General features: G+C 39.4%; 1 protein-coding gene across 1 annotated transcript; it reads left to right on the top strand.

Annotated features, from left to right (window-relative positions):
* The first annotated feature begins 6,779 nt into the window (after window positions 1-6,779).
* On the top strand, window positions 6,780-20,660 carry LOC127644567 (zinc finger protein 239-like). Its single transcript, XM_052127794.1, has 3 exons — window positions 6,780-6,804; window positions 10,205-10,450; window positions 16,085-20,660. The coding sequence occupies exons 2-3, from the start codon at window positions 10,366-10,368 to the stop codon at window positions 16,894-16,896; spliced, it is 897 nt and encodes a 298-aa protein (XP_051983754.1). The 5' UTR covers window positions 6,780-6,804; window positions 10,205-10,365; the 3' UTR covers window positions 16,897-20,660.
* The last annotated feature ends 498 nt before the right edge of the window (window positions 20,661-21,158 follow it).

Here is a 21,158-nt window from a genome sequence, read left to right as displayed (position 1 = left end):
AATGTTTGTTTGTTAAATGTTTGAAATTAGTTTTGTTGACAAAAATGTATTTCATTATAAAACTAAAATTTAATTTGACAAAAATATATATTCACAGTGCTTAATATTTAATCTGTTGTTTATCTGTCTTCAATCTGTCTGTACACATCCTGCACTGCTGAAGTGTCCCATTTCATACCAGGAATATTCTGAGTATTACAATAATTTTATGTGAAAAACAAACCTAAATGTGCGTTTTTAGTCACCGATCACGGTCTCCTGGCATCCAACATAACACATCCTGCTTCGTTCTAACACGCTAAAATATTGCCGCCTCAAATGTTATGACACTAGTTTGACATCAGTGACTGAGATTTTACCATTGGCTCTCTCTTGTCTTGTGACCAGTTGTGATGAGCTCAAGTTCGGTTGTATTTATTTTTTGAACGAGACGTGCCAGTAGAATCAGTATGACAGTTCCTTCAATGAGGGGAAATATTTTCACTGATTAAAACCATCAGTTTCACTCTGCTACTCGTACAATGCCATCGTATGCTTTGGAATATTATTATAGTTCATTTTTAGAAATAAATGATCGTGAACTTATCTGCTTGTTACATTTTTTATGCATAAATGTGTGGTTTGATGCTAAAAATATCTATAAATAGTCTAATGTATATCAAATTAAGGTTATCAAAGTGTCTCTTTCATGCTTTAAATTGCTGATTATTGGTTAGGCTTAGAAAGGGGGTTGGGTTTGGTGATCTAAAATATATATGATCTTATACTGTAATTGTCATGCTGCTGAGAAGGATGAGATGAGAAAGTGTGGATCCAAATGCAGAATGGGTGATTGTGAATTCAAGTCGGAGCCGTTGGATAGCCCATAGACTGGAGAGGACCAGGAGACTGGGGAGGAGCAAGAGACCAGTGCGGAACCGTTAGATGAGTCGGAAATCGAAAAAGGAGCCAGAGGATGACAAGAAGGCTAGGGAGGAGCCTGCGGACGATCAGCAGGCCAGGGTGGAGGCTCCAGGAAAGGAACGGGATCCAGAGGCTGATTATGAGGCCAAGGAGGAGTTGGAAGATGATCAGGAGGCCAGGGAGGAGCCTGCAGGTGATCAGGAGGCCAGGGAGGAGCCAGCGGATGATCAGGAGGCCAGGGGGCGATTACAGGGCAAGGACAGGGACAAAGGCCTGGGAGGTGGCCACAAGGTAGGGACAGGTTCAGCAGGCAGAGCCATAGTTGGTTTGGGGAGTTGAGTCTTAGGAGGTGGAGCGGGCAGAGCCACAGGAGGAGCTGGAATTTGAGTTCCAGGAAGAGGAGCCGGAGGCGAATCAGGGAATTGAGTCAAATGGAGTGGGAAGAGTCCCTAGAGTCTCAGGAGAAGTGGGCGGAGCTGCTAAAGGATGAGTCTCATAAGGAGCGGGCGGAGCCGCTGGATGAGGAATCACAGGAGGAGCAGATAGAACCGCTGGAGTCGTCGTCTCTGGGGGAGCAGTCGGAAATGCTGGAGGAGTCTCTGGAGGAGCGGGCTGAGTCGTGGAAGACTCTGAGGGCAGATTCACCATGGTTAGGAGCACTGGCCTCGACTGGGAAACGGCCTCCATGGCCGGGAGTGCTGGCAGTGACTGGGAAACGGCCTCCGTAGTCATGGGCACTGGCATTGATGGGGGAACAGCCTTTGTAGCTGTGAGTGCTGGCAGTGACAGGGTTATGACCTCCGTGGTCGTGAGCACTGGCAGCGACTAGGGAACGACCTCCATGGTCGTGAGCATTGGCAGCGATAGGGGAAGGACCTCTGTGGTCGTGGACATAGGCAGTGATAGGGGAACGACCTCTGTGGTCATGAACACTGGCAGTGACTGGTGAGTAGGAGCTGTGGAATGCTGAAGCTGGCATGAAAGATGGCTCTGTGATGGATGAGGCTTGCAATGCTGGTGCTGGGATGGACAAGGCTTGCAATGCTGGGATGGACAAAGCTTACAATGCTGGTGCTGGGATGGACAAGGCTTGCAATGCTGGCTTGTTGGCCGTGGCATGCGTGAGCATCGGCTCATTGGTTGTGGCAGGCATTGCTATTGGCTCATTGACCGTGTCAGGCCTGGAGGGCGAGCCCGCGGAAGGTTTGGAGCAAGGTGCCGTGGAAGGCCTGGAGGAAGGAGCCGTGGAAGGCCTGGAGGAAGCAGCCGTGGAAGGCCTGGAGGAAGGAGCAGAGAGCAGATTTCAGAGATAAAATCCTGAAGAGACAGACAATCACAGTCCAAAGGGACCAGTCTACTCACCAGCCATTGATTCCCAGCCAGCACATAGTTCTGAGGGATCCCTCACACCAGTTTAATTGGGTGGCCAGACTCCAGAATTTCAGCACTCAGCTGCAGAAGTGGACCATTGGGACAATCTCTCAATCAGTTCTGCTGGATCCATAAGGAGGTTCGGTTATTCTATCACACCGCTGGGAAGGATGAGACAAGAGAAGATGGATCCAAATGCAGAATATTTATTATGCTACTCAGAAAAAGAAGAAGAAGAAACAAATGAAAATAAAGTACTGGGGAAAAGGGAATCAAAAAGCAGCAGTTTGCTGGCTAAATATGTAAGTAACAGTCAAACTCTAACATACAAACAAACAAGAACAGACAAAGACTAAGGGAAACATGAGGGCTATATATGCACAGATGGGTAATGACAAAACATAGAAAACCTGGGAACAAAGATGGGGAACAGATGAGTGTGATGAGGGCAGTGCATCATGGGAAGTGTAGTCTAACTAAAAGGGAAGGTGATGGGAAGATTGAGCTGTGACAGTAATATCACACTAATATATTCATAAATATTATAAAACATTGAGGTTTAGCACATAAAGTAATATTCAAAGACTGATAACTGACAACAACGTTTTCTCATTGAAAACAATGGGGTTTCTCACCGCGTCATATTAAAAGTAGAATTAGAATTTGCTATGTTTATTCCTCATAGAATAAGTATAACAACTGTGCAGATCCTAATTTTTTCTCATGTACAGTATGCAAGTTGTATTAATTTAATTTGATACTCAGTTGAATTTGATGGAATATAATTTTTTTGCACTGGTGAATCGTGAGAGACGGACACAGTCCAGAACATAAGACAAACAAAGTCATTTTAATTAGTGCCAACTTAGTCAATGAAACAACAAACTAACATACACAATTAAAAAATAAAGACTGTCATTTAAAAATAATTGAATGGAACTGCAGTGGGACAAGTGCATGGCTCAGATCACTAATCTGCTGAGAAAATACAGCACATTTCAAAAGAAATTAAGAAAAAAGTGGTGCCTCATATAAAATCCAAGGAATCCCATGTGAGCCTAACAATTTATGATAGCACTGTATTTGGTCTCACCTACATAATAATATTTGTCAGACGAGATGTCACCTAGAGAAGGTGATGTTGTCATATTTTTTAAGAATTTGTTTACTTAAAAGTGATTTGATGAGAAATTTGTGGCAAAATATCATTGGTATTGCTGCTTATGGTGCTTCAGTTCTTACAGGCCAAAAAATGGGGAGATTGCAAAGCTTAAACACGACTTTTCAAGAGTGAAGTCCATACATTGTTTAGCTCACCGGTTGGAGTTACAGTAGCTGTACATGATTCATTAAAAACAGTATCTGGCTGCAGTCATTTTGAAGTGATAGTATCAAAGCTGTACAGCTAATTTCACCAGTCCCACAAGAATGCAAGATTACTATGTTAAGCAGCAAATGAGCTAAACGTTCAAATTCAGAAAACTGGCCAGATCTTCACCATTAGATGGATTTCCAGTGGTTTCAACACAGTAAAAGTGGTGTGGAAAAGTTTCCCTGCACTAGGAAAACATTTCAATACCGAGAGTGAAGAAACATCTCGCACCTATGTTGAAAGAGAGAAATACAAAGGAATTTTGAAGCACATCACAAATGCAAGCTTTCTGTCTGATTTTGGTAATATGAAGGATCTTCTATAGGAACTCCAGAGCCTCTCACTTAAGCTGCAGAGAAGAGATACAACACTTGTTGACAGCAGCTGCCACATTAAGCAGAGCACTTAAGTTCTTCAGGCACTGAGAATCCAGCTAAAATACAAAGGCTGAACAAATTATCTCATCTTGTCATTTTTAAAGGTTAGAGAGAGGGGAAGATAAACAGGACTAAATTTTTTCAAGCACTAATTGACAACATAATGTGACTTCTGCCAAGAGATGATCTTGAGTTACTAAAGCCCCTTGAGATGTCAAACTGGCCCAAGAAATGGGAACATCTGTTTGGTGAAACCGAGTTGCACAAGCTGGCCAAACTTCTGGGTGAATCTACCAGACAAGCTATAGATGAATTTAGAGACTTGAAATCGCAAGGGACACAGATGGGAGAAACCCTCAAGAAATAGTAAATAAAACCTACCCTACTTAGCAACCTGTGCAGAATTTGAGAGCAAATTATCATCAGTAAAATTACACAACCATCAAGTCTCGTAACAGGCTTCAGGCAAAGATCTTGTCTTCTCTTGTTTTTGTTGACATCAATGGGCCACCCATAGAGCTCTTTGACCCAACTCGATTTGTGATGTCCTCGATAAAAGTAACCATTGTCTGTCTACATCATGCCTCACAGGGAGAAAAGTTGGACAGTCAACTCACATATCTGTGGTCCATTTTTAAGGACAGACACCTGATTTGCTGAAACTATTTTTGAAATAGTGAACCATAACTCTTCAATGTTTCTCACATCAGTGGCGCCGGCAACTGAACTGTGCATACCATCAGCGTTCTGACTTATCTGAGAAACATTTTCCCTGAGAATATTTCGATAATCACGAAGTGTGTCCTGTGTGAGTGCAAGATATTTCAGAATCTGACTGAGAATGACTCAAACATTTAAATTGATAAAATTATTCTATTTAATGGATTATTTTAGGTCAACACCACCATTGAATAGTAGGACTGCATTCTTTTCTTAGTGTGTGCATTGTGTGCAAAGCCATTGGATCACTTCTTCATAATCAACTTCATGTAGAGCCGGGAGGCCTCGTCAAATCTTGTTAGAAAGCGATTAAGGATTGTATTAGGACTAGAGTAGGTGATGCTCGCTAATCCAGCCTTCCTCTAGGGGTGTCAGTCAGAACACAATCTTTGATCAGATTCAGTTCAAAGGAGGTTTATTGAGCAGTTATTCCCAACAGCAACACACAACAGCAGTACATGGGCTTGACAGGTTAAATATGTGTTCACAAGTATAAATGTGTCAGCATGTGTGCATAGGCGTGTGTGGTGCTGCAATAAAAACAGAAATAGCCGAGCACATTTAGGTGCATTCTTGTGTGTGAAGATGCTACCAGTATGGCCTCTTGAGACGGCAACGGGAGTTAAGGTGAGTGAGTGTCGTTAAAAGTTAAACTACACTTGAGTGATTGTTCGTCATTTCTGTTTTTTGAGCTTCATTGCCCCGTACTCTCGATTTCAGTCATGGAGCATCATGCACTACGAGATTTCCTCTGTAGTCAGCTCAAAAATATCAAACATGTTAATATAATCCTATAAATAGATGGACTCATAGTCAGAGGTTTAAAATATCAGAGTCAGTCTCCGTCATTAACACAGTGTGGCAGGGCGGTGGGCGAGGCCGGGTCGTGATCATACATACCCGGTCCCTTATCAGGCTAATCAAGCCTCCGAGAGGGATAAAGGCCGACTGTGGAGGATTGTGCGGGAGAGAGAGATAGTTTACGGACATGTCCGTCGTGTGTGTTTGTGTCGTTTGTTTAAGTTTTATATTCAAAATATTATTTATATTGACAAGCCGGTTCTCACCTCATCCTTTCCATTGAATACGTTACACTGGTGCTGAAACCCGGGAAGGAGGAGGGATATGCCGTAGTAGAGTTCTCGCCACTACCGTCCACCCCAAAGGAGCCATCCGTCCTGCCACACACGGTTTTCTTTGAAATCTGAATATGACAAGCTCACATTGGAGCCAACTAACACCAACTCAGCCAGAAATTGGGGCTAAAATCTATGTTAAAGTCATGTAGTGTAATCCAGGCTTTAGGGGGTGTGTTATTCAAGGAAGGGACTGTGAATCTCACCCCAGTGGCCATCTGGCAGAGGAGGCAAGGGAGGTTGAGCAATCTCAAAAATGTATTCAGTATGAACAAACCATACAGTAGAAACATATTCAGAGATAAGGAAAGCGCCGACCCTAATGGAGACTATTTTAAATGAACTACCATATTGTTTTCTAATATGAGAATTGGGATTATTATTTGAAATATTGTTTGAATCATATAAAGACAATTGTCAGCTTTCCCCAGTTATATAATGCCAGCTGTTTGTTTTATTTCACTTTTAAACATAATTGATTTGTTTTTTTTATTTGCTTTCCAATACTGTGGTCATACAAGAGGAAGCTTTTCCACATTCTACTCAGAATTGTTTGATGAAGCTGAAACATATTGATAAAGTTGGTCATTTATAATAAAACATTTTCTTAAAATTCTAGGTGTATTATGAAATATAACAAATCATGTCATCAAACTATTTTCTCACAAATATTTATATAATAGAAATATATATTGCATTTAATACTTCTTTCAGCCTAGTTGCTGACATGGTGTTAAAACTAAATAAATAAATAATACTTTTTTCTCCTAAATCCCATTCTAAATATGTGTGTATTGTTATATTATTCAGGATACATTTATGATGTCATTGATATTGTATAAGGACTTTTATTTTGATTCTCTGATCCATTGTGTTGTTGTGACGTCATAAGTCTGCGACAGCGACTCGTCGATTTCAGTTGCAGGTTTGTTCTCGGCATTTAATGTCATTAAAGCGATGCAGAAAATGTTCAAGCGTGATTTAAAGCTTTACATTTGTGTTTTCATCATGGTAATATTATTGGTATAATTTTGGATCTGAAGTGCTGGTAGTTGGTCTCTCCTGGATGTGTTTGTGTAAAGCGTTGATAAAGAAAACAAATCAGAATTACATTAATCATGTATGACACCAATAAAGTACTTTGAAATTGAACACTGAGGATGTTATTATTCAGGATAGATTGGCACCTAAATATCAGTGTGAGGTGATTTTGTTTAGGTAACGACCCTGATAGGTGTCAGATTGAATGAATGTAGCCATCGATCCATGAGAATTCAAAAGGTAGTCTTTATTATGTAACTTATTTTTTTTATTGTTACGTTTATTTCTAATTCGCCATTTCTTAAACGTGCATTAACGAGGGGCTGTCATTTGAAAAATACAGTACATATAATAATAATAATAATAGGATACACACATGTTTATACAGTTGAAGTCAGAAGTTTGCATACACCTGGGCCAAATGCATTTAAACTAACAATTCTTGACATTTAATTGTAGAAAACATCTCTACACTTTGTTAGTATTTGGTAGCATTGCCTTTAAATTGTTTAACTTGGGTCAAACATTTTGGGTTGCCTTCCACAAGCTACTCACAATAAGTTGCTGGAATTGTGGCCCATTCCTCCAGACAGAACTGGTGTAACTGAGTCAGGTTTGTAGGCCTCCTTGCTCACACTTTTTCAGTTCTGCCCACAATTTTCCATCGAATTTTGGTCAGGGCTTTGTGATGGCCACTCCATTTCCTTGACTTTGTTGTCCTTAAGCCATTTTGCCTCAAATTTGGAGGTATGCTTTAGGTCGTTGGCCATTTGGAAGACCTATTTGCGGCAAGCTTTAACTTCCTGGCTGATGTCTTGTGATATTTCTTCAGTACATCCACATAATTTCCTTCCTTGTGATGCCATCTATTTTGTGAAGTGCACCAGTCCCTACTGTAGCAAAGCACCCCCACAACATTATGCTGCCACCCCGATGCTTCACAGTTGGGATGGTGTTCTTTGACTTGCAAGCCTCACCCATTTTCCTCCAAACATAACGATAGTCATTAAGGCCAAACACTAACATTTTTGTTTCATAAGACCAGATCTTTGTCCCCATATGCACTTGCTCACTGTAGTCTTGCTTTTTTAATGGTGGTTTTGGAATAGTGGTTTCTTGCTGAGCAGCCTTTCAGGTTATGTTGATATAGGACTTGTTTTACTGTGGATATAGATACTTGTATACCTGTTTCCTCCAGCATCTTCACAAGGTCCTTTGCTGTTGTTCTGGGATTGAATTGCCATTTTTTGCATCAAACTACATTAATCGCTAGGATGCAGAATGCCTCTCCTTCCTGAGTGGTATGATGGCTGTGTGGTCCCATGGTGTCCTTTGCCTACTATTGTTTGAACAGATGAAAGGACATGGGGGGGGGGGGTTGCTGTCCTCTTCTGCATTTTGCGGCCCCCTTTGGCATAGCGCACTGACATGAAATGAATGTGATACCTTCAGGCAGAGTTTCCGCTAGAAAAAAATGGTGCCGGTCAAAGTGACCGGCAGAGGTTTCGTTTTACGGACATTTTGATGATATGCCTGTCAAATATATCGCCTCTTAATTAGTCAAGTTGAGGAAAACTGGAGGCAGTCTATGTAACTTAAAAAATGACATAATCAGGCCGTATAGAATGCAACATATTATTATTAGCTTAACTTTCAAATAGACGAAAAAAAAACCATGAACGTCCGATTGGCGTCAATCAACGGCAATTGTTTTTTACTGTGGTTTCACACATTCACTTTTTGAAACATTGAGGCACGGATGTACCTAATACAAATCATCTCCAGTTAACTAGCAGATCATTCATTTAGTCCGTTATTAAATAAGAGATCTAGCGCTAAAATCTGTTGTTTTTTATATCAAGCTGAGCGCTCGTGTCCGCTGCTATCAGTTGCATTGACGACGCGCTGCGCGAGTTGCGCAATCTTCACTAGGACGCGCGTTTCAATCTATCGCCGTTGCGGAGACTCTCTATTAATTCCGTTGAAATCACAAAATAAAATGCACACAAACGTGTCCCTGCTTGATATAGACTGTAACCATGCACTGATGAACATAGGCTATTCAGTTTTGATGATAGAGAAAAAAAACTGCACGAATGCGCGGATTAGAAGCACTGATCTATCTATAATGAGATGTTCCTGATTCACCATCGTCTGGCCTCTGAAAAAAGATTTTAAAGCTAGTCTGCCTGGGCCTGGCCATATTTGAAACGTCTCACTCAATCGTTCGTTGTTTAGGTCTATATTGCAGCCGTTTTAGGCGTGCGCTTTATTTGAAATGCAGCATGCGATGTTGTTTCATAACTTTCAAACGATAGAGCCTGTTCCTTTATAACATAGCAAGAGATCGGTGTATTTTTGCTTTATACATTTTAGGCTTATTCTCAAATTCAGATTGTGTTAGGGGGACGGGATTATTAGGCAATTTTAATCGGACAATTTGACCGGAGAGATTTAATTTTGTCGGACATTTAATTTTTTTACCGGCCAATGTCCGGTAATTACCGGACAACGGAAACCCTGCCTTCAGGTGTTGGAAATTGCTCCCAAGGATAAACCAGACTTGTGGAGGTCCACAATTGTTTTCTGAGGTCTTGGCTGATTTCTTTTGATCATGATGTCAAGCTGAGTTTAAAGGTAGGCCTTAAAATACATCCACAGGTATATCTCCAATGTACTCTAATTAACCAATTAGCCTATCAGAAGCTTATACCATGGTCACTTACCCAAATGTATTAATTAAAGCTGTAATATATTTTTGCTGCAGAAAGTTTGACTGGAAGAATAAAAAATAACGTTAGATCTGTAACTCCGCCTGTTCTAAATCAGACACAGAGAAACAGTAGTGCGACCACACACTCGATTAAAACTGTGAATTGAAATGCTCTAGTGGCTATAGGCGGCACTTCAGCACAGCAACATAACATACACAACATATTACAGTTTAAATCGTATTGCATCACCTTGCTGGACAGCGACAGATGATTTCAATCTCTCCCCCTCAGTGCAAAACAAGCTGAATTACGTTATTTGCTGATGAAAGTGTTTAGGAGAGGTTTTCAGTTGCTATAGTTCACTCTGCTTGCTCTGTAATGTTATGTTGCTATGGTTACAAACAGCGCATTAATATCGAATGGTGAATAAAACTGACCGGAACAACGTGTGCATTCAATGGTTTGAACTGTATGCATTCCAGCCTATCAGAATTGAGTATTAGAACAGACCATGATATATATGTAAATTGACAGCCCCCTGAATCTAATAATTATTATTCATTTTGGCAGGTCTGGTCATCACTACCACACAGTGTTCGTGAATCCACTCCCAAATCAATTCAGCAATAAATGCTCTGAATATTCCTGTCATCTTTGAATTGAAGAAGAGTTTCCAGAAGAGCAGGACAAACTTCAAGTGTGTCAACAATTTCTGACATACTAGTGCAAAGATGGATTTTATTAAAGAGGAGAGAGAGGACATGGGTTATCCAGAACCACTCAGAGTGAAAGATGAAGAAACTGAGGAACAAATAGGTTGGTGTCTATTCTTGGTTCAGGGCGATATTAACATTTTAAAATATTATAATGAAAAAAGCAATTTCATATTGTTCAATTTATTATATTATTTTGAAAATATACATTTCATACCATTAATAGCAAGGAAATGCATTCCACATGTTTGTTAGACCTCAGGAATGAATGTAAACAGAACTTGTTTGTTTAGAATAGAATCCTTTATTTTGGTCACACATTATACACACCATTTTTTGCATATATACAGTGAAATATATTAGTTTTCACATATCCTAGCTAAGCTGGGGTCAGAGTGCAGGGTCAGCCATGATACGGTGCCTCTGGAGCAGATAGGGTTAAGGACCTTGCTCAAGGGCATCTTCGTGGTGCCCCCGACCTTCTGGTCAGTACCACTGAGCCACCACATTAATTTGGTTGCACCACCTGTTCATAAGGCAAAACTTAACTAGTAGGACATAAGCTCACTGTGTAGTCGCATAATATGACGTTTACCTGTATTGATCCAATAAACAGCCTTCAAATTTGTACACAGATGTGTTAAACAGCCGTGAATTTCAGTTTGATCTTGTTCAAACCTTGTTTGCTCACGTAACTGTCAGATGTCATAAATTATATCCCCATTAAAATATGATATAATAAAAGTAGATTTGATAAATAGTATATTTTCCCTGTGTAAATAACAATATATATAGGAACTGTAGCTAAAATAAATAAGGGGTGATAAATAAATACTAATACAACAGGCTGGAAAAATAGACATTTATTCATTTTAATATCTTATATACAGTTGAAGTCAGAAGTTGTTTACATACACTTAGGTTGAAGTCATTAAAACAAATTTTTTAACCACTCCACACATTTAATATTTGCAAACTATTGTTTTTTGTGCATGACACAAGTAATTTTTTCAACAATTGTTTACAGACAGACTGTTTAACTTTTAATTGACTATATCACAATTCCAGTGGGTCAGAAGTTTACATTCACTAAGTTAACTGTGCCTTTATGCAGCTTGGAAAATTTCAGAAAATGATGTCAAGCCTTTATACAATAAGCTGATTAAGCTTCTGATAGGAGATGTACTGAAGTGGAGGTGTATCTGTGGATGTATTTTTTGGCCTACCTTCAAACTCTGTGCCTCTTTGCTTGACATCATGAGAAAATCAAATGAAATCAGACCTCCACAAGTCTAGTTTATCATTGGGAGCAATTTCCAAATGCCTGAAGGTACCACGTTCATCTGTACAAACAATAGTAGGCAAGTATAAACACCATGGGACCATGCAGCCATCATACTGCTCAGAAAGGAGACACATTCTGTCTCCTAAAGATGAACGTAGTTCGTTGCAGTTCAATCCAAGAACAACAGCAAAGGACCTTGTGAAGATGCTGGAGGAAACAGGTATACAAGGATCTATATCCACAGTAAAACAAGTCTGCGACAGGGTATTGGTTTTTAAGTTTATCATTAAAACTATTATTTATATTGTCAAGCTGGTTCTCGCCTCCTCCTTTCCGGGTTTTCGGCACCAGTGTAAAGGGATCAATGGAAAGGAGGAGGCGAGAACCGGCTTGACAATATAAATAATAGTTTTAATGATAAACTTAAAAAACAAACACACACGTATGACGGACATATCCGTAAACGATCTCTCTCTCCCGCACGATCCTCTGCAGTCAACCTTTATCCCTCTCGGAGGCTTAATTAGCCTTATACGGGACCGGGTGTGTAGGATCACGACCCCGCCCTGCCACAAAGTCCTATATCGACATAACCTGAAAGGCTGCTCAGCAAGGAAGAAGCCACTGCTCCAAAACAACCATAAAAAGCCAGATTATAGTTTGCAAGTGCAGATTGAGACAAAGATCTTACTTTTTGAAGAAATGTCCTCTGGTCCAATTAAACAAAAATTTTACTGTTTGGCCATAATGACCATCGTTATGTTTGGAGGAAAAAGGGTGACACTTGCAAGCCGAAGAACACCATCCCAAACGTGAAGCATGGGGGTGGCAGCATCATGTTGTGAGGGGGCTTTGCTGCTGGAGGAACTGGTGCACTTCACAAAATAGATGGCATCATGAAGAAGGAAAATTGTGTATATATTGAATCAGCATCTCAAGACATAGGAAGTTAAAGCTTGGTCGCAAATGGGTCTTCCAAATGGACAATGACCCCAAGCGTACCTCCAAATTTGTGGCAAAGTCAAGGTATTGGAGTGGCCATCACAAAGCCCGGACCTCAATCCGATCAGAACTGAAAAAAAGCATGTGTGAGCAAGGAGGCCTTCAAACCTGACTCAGTTACACCAGTTCTGTCTGGAGGAATGGGCCAAAATTCCAGCAACTTATTATGAGAAACTTGTGGAAGGCGGCCCAAAATGTTTGACCCAAGTTAAACAATTAAAAGGCAATGCTACCAAATACTAACAAAGTGTATGTAAACTTCTGACCCACTGGAAATGTGATGAAATAAATTATTCTCTCTACTGTTATTCTGACATTTCACATTCTTAAAATAAATTAGTGATCCCAACTGACCTAAGACAGTTTTCTATGATTAAATGTCAGGAATTGTGAAAAAACTGAGTTTAAATGTATATGGCTCAGGCGTATGTAAACCTCTGACTTCAACTGTATATTTTGTGTTGAAACTTACACCGGGCGATGCACCCTGAAAACTGCACCATTAGAATGGTTTCATGCTGAAGAGCCGCTTAAAAGTATGTTTTTTTTTTTTCTCTCTCATAAATATAAATGAGCGAAAATGCCTGTCATGAGAAACGTGAGCTCATTGATGTCATAAAATATCAGTCTGCTTTTTTATTCCAACCGTTGCTCTTGGACGGAGGCTAAATGTTTAGTTCATATGTAGGGTTACATTTTAACTAAGTTTAGTTGTGCGTAAATTGTGACGGTGCCCATTTATGCCACAAGTAGGCTAATTTGTAACTAAAATAGAAAGTTATACACATCTGAGATGCCAGGAGGGTGAGTAAACCATGAGAGAATAAAACCTTTTGGGTGAACTATCCCTTTAAGCCAATGAGAATTAAACTGTGTCGTCAGCAAGTCATTTCCCATCGTGCATGCAGTTTGTGCAGACCCCTTACCCAAACGAATAAACAAAATAATCTAGAAAGAAAAAGAGAATATAACTAGCATGAAAGAACTGACATTTACATTAGTCATTTAGCAGACTAAATGTAAACGGGACGAACAACGTCAAAAAAAAAGGGCAGGTCACACCTACAGACCTAACTGCTTAAAACACAAAGTCAACACTATTGCTGAAGACACAGTTGCAAAGAACCATCACAGTCCTTCAAACTCCAGGTGTTTTTCTGACGACTGGTGGGCAGCGTGGAGGAATGCGACCGCCCGAAGTCGCAACCGCTCGCATCTTGTAATGCAAACCCACGAGTATTCCCCCTTCTCTTCCGGAAAAGGACAGGAGGAGGGGCTTCTACAACTTGGTTCATAGTAAAGTACTATCAATAGTTGGAAACAAGTAGACGTGCATATTTTAAAAACTTACCAGGTAGTCCAACTTCCTCACTCACTTTCCTCCAAGCGTTGTCTTTTTTCGTCCGGTCTCTGTACATGTATAACGTCGTGTCATACAATTCCGGGTGCCACACACCGCTACAACAATTTTTTCATCCATTTTTCCAGACTTCTTCTGCTACTATGTCATTATGTCAGTGACATCCAGACAATCTCAATGCTGATAGGCTTTCGCGACAATGCGTCAAACGAATTTCTCGCTCAAGTTGAAAAATTCAGCGATTTTGCACGTTCGCGTCATTAGCTTCATTCGCGCCTTCGAATCTTTGCGTCGACTTTGTATGTAATCGCGCTGCGCGAAACGCTCGCTTCGCATTGTATATGAACGCACCACAAGTCTCTTAGAAGTCCACCCTGAATTAACTTCAGAAGTGCACATTGAGGCAGTGTCCTATTTATTTGGTTAATGAAGGCTTTAGTTGGCATTCATTTGTTGTCTATGTACTGTACACGGCAACAAAATATGTTTTTGAATTGTTTTTTTTTGGCTTGCTTTTCATTATAAATATCTAAAACATTTTCTTTACCAGCTATACTGCAGAAGAAAACTTTGTTATCTGAGAATGTTGAATATAATATAAAAATACAAATATTTATAAATATCTAAAAATCCTTTAAAAAAAAGATGCATTCACCTGAGAAGCAGCATATAAGATATTTAGACTTGCTTTTAGAGAATAGATCTTGAATATAAGTACATTTTGTCTTTACTGCACTCGCAGAAAATTAACCAAGTGAAAAATACACTTATAGTTAAAATACATTCTCTTAAAGCAAGTCTAAATATCTTATATGTTGCTTCTCAAGTAAATGTATCTTGTTTATCTCAGTGGTTCTCAACTGGTTTTGCTTCAGGACCCAGATTTTACTTTGGAAATCAAGTGGTGACCCACCATAGTAAAAACGTGACCTGTATTTAATGTATCCTGGGTCGCATTTCCTTTTATGTTGTATAGTTTTGTTCATGGTTTTCAAGTACAAGGACATGCATCAAGTGACATTATTTTGAACTGCCACTGTTGATATAAAATGAGGTCTAATAGATTCTACCTTTACATTATCTCATATGAAACTATAACATTTTGTCACAATATAACAGTTACTTTTACTAATGCAAAATCTTGAAACAATTTTGTAAAGGTGATGAAAAAAATGGCAGAGAGCACAGCGTTGCTCTTTTCCTTTTCAGTGCTGTTTGGCATCATCTGAAAGGTCCTATGACTTCTACTCTGAAACGATTCATTTGTACATATTGATGTGGCCCAGTCAAACACACTGCAAATCAAAACAAATGCTTGCAAACAGATGAAAACATCTTACATTTTAAAGTAGCCTATACAGAGTATTTTACCTTTTAAAAAGTATTTTATACAACCCGTTTAAATATTCTGTCCATTATAATACTATTGTTCTAAAAAACTCTGGACCTCTGTCAGAGTGAAGGGAAATCGGATGGCTGCTCCCTGGTCCTAATTCCTGCCACAAACAATCTTGTACAAAGATGCAACATTTCTGTGTTTTTGTGTTTTTATTTTTCTTTCAACAATGCAATTTTGTCCAGGTGCAACTGATATTCAGGTGCAACTTTATTTCTGGAAACTACCGTATTTCTAGAAAATATGGTAGTTGTTGCAGTACATCAAAGATAACATAGGAAAAGATACTTTACCGCTGTTGTTGTATGGTTGTCTACCATTTAAAGTGGAAGTGTGTCATTTCTGCCAAACTTACGCAACCAAATAGAATTGCAAATATAAACAATGTTTTCAAAACTACTTTTTGAATATGTCCATCATCTGCTGTTGTTCAAACGGTCAAATAGTCCCGCCCCCAACAAGGGACTATGTGGGTCTCTCAAAACAGAGGAATTTTTATAGTGCTTCAGAGAGAGTGTTTACAGTTTTTGAGAAAATTAGGCTATGACAGGCTTGCTTTTAGTAGCTGGGATGGGAAAAAAAGGATACTAACACAAAAAAGTGACATATTTCAGCTTTAAACGGGGCTTCACTTCATATTTGACATTTTTTGCCCTTTAATTGATTTTCTGTCATTTACTATATTTTATTTCAGACCTGATGGAAGTGAAAGTGGAAAGTCAAGAACTGGATGAAGTGGAAGAGAAACATCAGTATCAGATACCTAATAATTCTGAAAGGAATTCCTCTCAAAAAAGAAGTAAAAAAACAAGAGCCAAAAAATCTTTAACCTGCCCTCAGTGTGGAAAGAGTTTCATGCAAAAAGGACACCTTGAGAATCACTTAAGAATTCACACTGGAGAGAAGCCTTTCACATGCCTTCAGTGTGGAAAGAGTTTCACAGAAAAAGGACACCTTGAGAATCACTTAAGAATTCATACTGGAGAGAAGCCTTTCACATGCCCCGAGTGTGGAAAGAGTTTCTCATGTTCACAAAGTCTCAAATATCATCTGCACTCTCAGCACACGGGAGTAAAATCGTTGAAGTGTGATCAGTGCGATAAAAAATTTATATTGACATCACACCTAAAGGCACATATGAGAACTCATACAAACGAGAAGCCTTACATGTGTTCTATTTGTGGAAAGAGTTATGCATGGTGGCACAATTTTAAAGAGCACCAGAGAATGCATACCGGTGTAAGAGATCATGTGTGTTTTGAGTGTGGGAAAACCTTTATAAGAGCTGACGACTTGAAGCTGCACCAAAGAGTCCACACAGGAGAAAAACCTTACACATGTTTACATTGTGGAAAGTGTTTCAGTCGGCTAGGAGTCCTGAAAATACATGAGCGAGTTCACACTGGAGAGAAGCCATACCACTGCCATCCATGTGGGAAGAGCTTTAGCCAATCAGGTCAATTAATGTATCATTTTAAAAAGTGTAATGGAAAGTTGTCACCATGAGCAAAATTCCTCTTCACACAATATATATATATATATATATATATATCTCAATGTGTAAGAGGATCTTATGGACCCCAGTACAAGAACACCATGTGGGTAGACTGGGTACATTTCAGGTGTCAATTTCACTATCACATGAACTTCTAATGCTGTAAATTATACAGGGATAACATTGATACATTGTATAAATTGTAATAAAATAAAATGACCTTACAGGGCCACCTGAATTATGTAGTATAATTGCAGTTTAGTTAACATATAATAATCAGCTTATCCTTAATCTGCACAGTGGAAACAATGGCCTCGCCCACGACTGGTAACAGACTCCACAATCCTCTCCGGAGTGATCTACACACAGTCCGCCATTTTTTTCCCCACTCGAGCAGATACAGTGAGAAGAATAATGTCTCAGCTTCGTAAGAGTCATAAGTGTTCTGTTGTTTGCTGTAAAAGTGAACATAATAGTTTTCATGTACCGGCACCAGAACCACTGAAGATCAGTGGACAAGCTGGTCTGGTAATGTGGCATACCACATTTTCCCTGTGGGCCGACACACTTTAGGGCCGATCAGGTCTTAGGGCTCTTCTCAACTTAGTGCTACATAAAAAAAAATCAAGAAAGAGCTTTGAACGGCAGCCACAGTGCTTTGCTCTTATCTAGTTCTTATTTTTTATCCTGTGTTTGCTGCTCAAAACCTAATAAGATACTCCAAAGAGAGATTTCTCGACATCAGGAATACAATACCACCTGGAATGACTTCAGACTTTTTGCTACCTTTGGATTTATTGGGAATTATCACTAAGAGTGCAGGAGTAGAGGTAAAAGAGCGTGGGCCCTAGTGTATCTACGGCAGCAGTGTTTTCGAACACATCTTCCAGGAATGTACCTCTCAAACGAGTGCTCATTAAGCAATAAAATTGATGAACTCCATCTTCTTATACAAGCAAACAGGGACTTTTCTTCTACTGTGCTTTATTGAAACCTGGCTGGGTGAAACAATTCCGGATATTGCTCTCCAACTGCCAGGCTTTCAACTTTTCCAAGCAGACCGGCAAGCTGGGACAGCGGGGAAATCACAAGGAAGAGGAATATGTCTGTACATTAATGAAGTTTGGTGCAAATGTTCATCACAGCTAGAAACCCTTTTTTTATAGACAGTAGACCATTCTACTCACCTTGGGAGTTTACATCTTTTATTTTCATTGGTGCTTACATTCTACCTCATGCCTGTATGCGAGACACGCAACAACAGTTGGCCGATCAAATAAACAAGGTGGAGAGACATTACCTGAACTCCCCACTTATAATTATTGGTAACTTCAATAATGCAAACCTCACCAAAGAATTGCCGAAATACAAACAACACATCACATGCAACGCTAGAGAAGAAGAAGAATGCTGGACAACTGTTACACAACAAAAAAAAGACTCCTATCGCTCTGCTTCCAAAGCTGCGCTGCATCAGTCCAAACATAATATTGTTCAATTCATTCCAAGATACAAACAGAAAGATAAATCTTCCAAACCAGTCATTACCAAATTTAAGAAATGGAATAATGGAACTATAGAAACACTTATGGGCTGTTTTGACTCTACAGACTGTCATGCTTTTAAAGAATCAACAAATATTCTGGATGAATACACAGAAGCAGTGATGTCATACTTCTGGTTCTGTGAAGACAGCTGCATTCCAATGACAAGCCTTGGTTTACACAAACTAAAACAACTTCATAAACCTAAAAAGCAGGCCCACAAATCTATACATACTGGAGAAGGTAATCAGGGCTGCCAAGCATGGCTACTTTGAGAAGCTTAAGAAACAGCTGCATCAACAGCATGGAAGTGCTTCCAGAAATGTACAGATTACAAAAAGAGGAAAACACTTTCAGTCTGTGTTTGACCAACACATTTCCAATGATCTCAATAACTTCTATTGTAGATTTGAACAATCTAATATTAATTTGTGTCCACATATCAGACCACACTCATCCCACCATCATCTAACCTGCAATCAATCCCACCCCTTACACAGCATTGCCGTTTAAATGTGACCCACCTCTCACTTGAGATCAAAGAGCAAGACAATATCAAACTATTCAAAAAGCAGACTACAGGTAAAGCACCTGGTCCTGACTCTGTCTCTCTGTCCTATTTGAAGAACTGTACTGATCAACTAACATGTGTTCACAGACATATTTAACCAGTCACTGGGTCTGTGCACTGTCCCTGTTTGCATTAAAACATCAATCATCACCCCAGTCTCCAAAAAGCAGAAGATAATAAACCTGAATGATTATAGACCTGTTTCCTTAACATCAGTAATGAAAACATTCGAACGGCTGGTGATGTCTTACCTCAAATCCATTACTGGACCCACTGCAATTTTCATACAGATCAAATGGAGTAACTTAATCAGAAGGGTGCCGGTTCGATCCCCACAGCCACCACCATTGTGTCCTTGAGCAAGGCACTTAACTCCAGGTTACTCTGGGGGGATTGTCCCTGTAATAAGGGCACTGTAAGTCATTTTGTATAAAAGCGTCTGCCAAGTGCATAAATGTAAATAGGTTGACACACGATGCAGTCAATATGGCCCTTCACTACATTCTTCAACATTTTGGCAGCCCAGAAACTTACACCAGGATCCTCTTTGTGGACTTTAGCTCAGCATTTAATGCCATAAAACCAGAGCTTCTACAGGCCAAGCTCTCACACTTAACTGTCCCTGATGTGTCCCCATCTGCAGGTGGATAACATATTTCCTCACCACCAGAAAACAAAAGGTTTGGCTTGGAAAGTTCACAACAGGCTCACAAACAGTCAACACAGGGGCACCACAAGGATGTATGTTGTCTCCACTTCTTTAATCTCTCTACACAAATGAATCCACTTCAATGGTCCCATATGTAAATCTCCTTAAATTTGCTGATGAAACCATGCTAATTTGCCTTATAAAGTATGGTGATGATAGTCCCCCATTGCTTCAAAAGTGAAAAAGGCATAAATACAAAAGGACAACAGACTTTGCACACTTCGGTATGGTATTCGCAAATGTTCACTGTTTTTCTATTACCATTTATTTATTGACTCTTGATTTATTAAATATTGATCTAATTGGTGTCAATCACACTTTTCTTAGCATCATTGAAAACCCTGTATGGGTACTGTTATATACTGGACTGTATTGCATTGTATCAAATTGTATAGTATGTATCGTTATTGTGTAGGCCTACCGGAAAATATTTGTATTGTATACTTACGGAATGTACACTGCCGTTTAAAAGTTTGGGGTCATTTACTCATTCTTTTTTTTCCTTCACATTTTAGAATAATAGTAAAGTCATCAATTCTATGGAATAACAGAAATGGAACTGGAAATTATGTATGTTGTGACTAAAAATAAATCATGTAAACTATATATTTTAGCATCTTCTAAATAGCCACTCTTTGCCTTGAATTTGCAGACATGTACTCTTGGCATTTTCTCAACCAACTTCTTGAGGTATCTCCCTGGGATGATTTTTAAACAGCATTGAAAGAGCATCAATCTATGCTGGGCACTTATTGGCTTCTTTTCTTTAATATTCGGTCTAAGTCATCCATTTCAAAACCTTCTTTTTTTTTTTTTTTTTATAAATACATTTGTTGAAACATTTCAGTCAAATGACCCCAAACTATTGAACGGCATTGTACTTTCATTGTCTTTGTTGGGGAACAACGTACCAAGATAAATTCCTCATAATTGTATCTTACTTGGCCAATAAATTGATTGACATACCAAGATAATTGTTCCTTGCACTTAAATTGAAATTGTTTAACAAAAACAGAGCAGATAATTTTCACGGTTGTTGTTCTTACATCATATATGCGGGTCACGGGTCAATACCAACGTCCCTGATTGAAGTATGTCCGATATATATTTATACTACTCACATACATACCTAAAAGAAAGTTTTGGCAGCAGAAATGTGCATCCTTCATCAAATACGGTACATACTGTGACAGGACGCTGTTTCAGATGCAGCAATACTTTTGCGAACTCATCCTACAGCGTTTATCGGATCTTTCCCATATTTTTGTCAGTGCTCCTTATCCATTTCAAGACACTCTTTCAGTCCAATCAATCTCACATTATTATGTTAGTTCCTATTTACTATAACTTTCACATGGCTCTATGATTCCATAGTGCTTGTTATCCTTTTCACGTTCTCTCACCAGCCGTTGTGTGATATCCTCCACGTTTTATATGCATCCAGTAAGG

Source organism: Xyrauchen texanus, chromosome 6 (genome assembly GCF_025860055.1).
Source record: "Xyrauchen texanus isolate HMW12.3.18 chromosome 6, RBS_HiC_50CHRs, whole genome shotgun sequence".
NCBI classification, from domain to species: Eukaryota; Metazoa; Chordata; class Actinopteri; order Cypriniformes; family Catostomidae; genus Xyrauchen; species Xyrauchen texanus.
Note: the sequence above shows the minus strand (reverse complement) of the source record. Positions and strands in the feature narration are given on the sequence as shown.